This window comes from Oncorhynchus mykiss, chromosome 12 (assembly GCF_057628025.1).
Source record: "Oncorhynchus mykiss isolate SJ-2025 chromosome 12, ASM5762802v1, whole genome shotgun sequence".
In the NCBI taxonomy this organism is placed as follows: Eukaryota; Metazoa; Chordata; class Actinopteri; order Salmoniformes; family Salmonidae; genus Oncorhynchus; species Oncorhynchus mykiss.
In genome coordinates, this window is record NC_143033.1 from 23,606,227 (window position 1) to 23,609,341 (window position 3,115).

The 3,115-nt window shown below is 41.1% G+C and overlaps 1 protein-coding gene across 1 annotated transcript; it reads left to right on the forward strand.

The window, feature by feature from the left end:
• The first annotated feature begins 1,465 nt into the window (after positions 1-1,465).
• LOC110539134 (avidin-related protein 1-like) lies at positions 1,466-2,690 on the forward strand. Its single transcript, XM_036937233.2, has 4 exons — positions 1,466-1,568; positions 1,751-1,964; positions 2,141-2,261; positions 2,452-2,690. The coding sequence occupies exons 1-4, from the start codon at positions 1,503-1,505 to the stop codon at positions 2,483-2,485; spliced, it is 435 nt and encodes a 144-aa protein (XP_036793128.2). The 5' UTR covers positions 1,466-1,502; the 3' UTR covers positions 2,486-2,690.
• The last annotated feature ends 425 nt before the right edge of the window (positions 2,691-3,115 follow it).

Genomic DNA, 3,115 nt, shown 5'->3' on the forward strand with positions numbered 1-3,115 from the left:
CCTAGCCGTTGAGTTAGCAACAGCAGCTGCAAACGCAGGTTCGGAAGGAACTGACAAGAGTATTCCGTCTACCACACAACGACGTTACTACAACGTATCCAATTTACCAGCAGAGATATTCTTCAAAAGACAAAGGACTCGGTTGGGCAACACGGCCTTCCATCTTCCACCAGCCTACTGAAGCGCAGCTCAGAGTAAATATTTATTGCATTTTCCTTTTCCAAATGTGCGGTAATTTAGAATGCATAAGATTCTGTATTTACGATAGCACAGCTTCTCCCTGTGTCCCTCCGTCTTCCCGCTCTTTCACTCAAACCCAGCCCCTTTTCGTTTGTGTAACCAGCTGTCATATCTGTTCCGCCCGCCAGGGATGTTTTCCTTTATGACGTAATTTGTAATCAAGGTATGATTAATGATGTGTTTGTGTAATTCTGTGTGATTAGTTAGGTATTTAGCAAATAAATAATTAAACCACATTTTGTATTGCTGATTCTACTTGCTAGCCAGGGATCGTGCAGATAACCAAGAATGTACAACTTTCAGATGAGACTGAATTAAGGTGAGGATTAATATTGACTGCTATTGATGTAAAATATTACTAGGTCTTTAAGAGTTTATTCGGAAGATAGCAGCTCTATAAATATTATTTTGTGGTGCCCCGGCTCTCTAGTTAATTACATTTACATGATTAGCTCAATCAGGTAATATTAATTGCGTGAAAATTATTTTATAGAATAGAATGTCATATAATTTAATCCGGCATAGCCAAAGACAAGACACCTTCCTACTGCTCAAAGCTCAATTGAAGGATAAGGTCAGAGGGGCGGGACCTCTGGCTTTCTCATCCAATGGGTTTTGAGAATGAGGCGAGGCGAGAGGACGCTAGGAGAATGCAATTGAGATTCTCTCATGGTGTTGATTGCATAAGGTGACTGGCAAAACTTTATTGCTTTCACAATGTGCTTAATGCTCTACTCTGACTGACACATTTACACATCAAGCCTTCAGTAGAATATAACCATAGGAGAGTGTCTGGTATGGGGTTTATTAATGAAAATGTGAAAATCCATTTATCATCATTTGGATATTGGATAACTTTTTGATATTTCTGACTTAACTCACATAAAAGTTTGGATGGCAACCTGGTTCATGTGTGAGAATTGTCTAGACAGGGGTGTACATTTCATTGGCCAATTGGTTAACCTACAGCCAATAAACTAGAAACTCTTGTGAGAGGACTTGTGTTGATAAAGAGGAAACACCTGCTGCAAATGTTCAAATTAGGGGTGCATTTCAATAGTCCTCTTTTCCTCTCCTTTCCTCAATATGCATTTACTTGTAATTGCTGGTAAGAAGTGACAGCTTAACTATTGAGATGTTCATCAATTAAGTCTTGTTAGAAAGGGCAGGTGCTGATTGGTTTGGGGGAGTGTATTGTAACTTGGTAAACCAGTATAAGAAGGGAATGAGCTATTCAGTAAAGCAACTTGAAATAATCAAACATGGTGAGCTTTGTTGCAAAGTATATCAGTGTCCATGCTGTGGTTTTGGGACTGCTGCTTCCTCAGGTAAACATATAATTAATCAGTGGGCTCCACTATTACAATTTGAGCAGTGTAACAAATATAGATCAAGTAGTAGGTAGAAATCAGAGACTTGCTTTTACTTCCTGTTTTAGATATACTATGTCATGAAATGTATCTGCTGTTATTGACACAGTGGTGACCTTATTTTGCATGTGTTCTCCCAGGCAATCCCATGCAATGTGACGGGAGTGTGGCGAAATGAGCTGGGCTCTGTGCTTGATATTGAGGCGGTCGGTTCTGAGCTCCGAGGCTGTTATCAGAGTGCAGTGGAGACTGCTCCAGGAGTCACGGGTCCAGAACACCAGGCCAAACTACTGGGTGTGACTAGTAATCGGGGTCTGCAAACCTCTGTGGCGTTCTCTGTGTTATGGGAGGCAGGTGTGTAAACCTTGAAGTGTTCAGCAAGGTCTAATGTTGTGCAATATTTAGATAAGAAATGCCTCTAACTTCTTGCACCACTTCTCTCCAACTTTCCACAACGTGGCCCTTGTTTCAATCTGAATTACCTTGACTGTAACAATAGATGTGACTGGTCAAATGCCATGCACCCCCAGGTTCCTGTAGCTCTTGGGTTGGTCAGTGTTTCCAACTGCCTGATGGGATGCGAGTGCTGAAAACCCTGTGGATGATGCGTTCTGTCGCTTCATGCCCTGCAGACAACTGGAAGAGTACCAGGTAGCCTACAGCTCCTCACTACTTAGCATAAGGGGGGGGGGGGGGATGTTACTGTAGAATACAATTGCCCTTCACTAAAAGCCTACTGACATGAGAGCTACAGAGGTATACTCAATGTTTTTAGTGATAATTTAGCACTATTGGGCATATTTGTATTCCACTTGTGTTTTAGACATTCTTTTATCATTAGGATGGGAGAGGATATGTTCGTCTTCATTTCCTGAAAGCAGAATGTACTGATCATCTGACTGCTGCATTTGGTTTGCTGCCCTCTACTGAATTTCCTTTGAACTCTCTCTGTAGAAATAATCTGTTTTATACTCCCTGGGTTGCTCTCTCATCCATGCAATAAATTATGTAACTTGTTCAATTCCTGAATACAAATGTGTTATTTACCTTGTCTTGCCTGACATAAATACAAGTTTAAACTCTGATGGGGATATGTTTGGGTTTATTCTCCAACAAACGGTCTGTCAAATGAACATGGGTGGGATAAACTATTGTTTAAGACATTACAGAGCTTTAGGTTTCTATGCCAAGGTAATAAACCTCTTGACCACTATTACATGCACACCAATTTCCTGTACTGGTCAGGTTAGTTGTGTAGTCTACTTGAGTTGTTGCATGTGACCATCCTGTTTACAATGACTGGAAAAAGCTTGTCTCCCGGTATAGTTTAGTTTTTTTGGATGGGCGACTGTGGCATGTACACACCTTATCCAGTTTGCTGTTTTTTTGCAGGTTGTGCAGGCCCAGTATTGCATATCATGGGTGCTGTGTGATTTCATGTGATGGTCAAACAAATACTTCAAAAAGTAGGCTCCCTGTGCAGGTCAATCCACTTTTGTTGATAC

What these genes read in the sequence shown, in the direction of transcription:
- LOC110539134 (XM_036937233.2), top strand. Translation starts at nt 1,503, where the DNA reads ATGGTGAGCTTTGTTGCAAAGTATATCAGTGTCCATGCTGTGGTTTTG. An exon ending in CTCTGTGTTATGGGAGGCAG is followed by an intron (nt 1,965 to 2,140) that starts GTGTGTAAACCT and finishes ATGCACCCCCAG; the next exon opens with GTTCCTGTAGCTCTTGGGTT. An exon ending in GACAACTGGAAGAGTACCAG is followed by an intron (nt 2,262 to 2,451) that starts GTAGCCTACAGC and finishes TTTTATCATTAG; the next exon opens with GATGGGAGAGGATATGTTCG.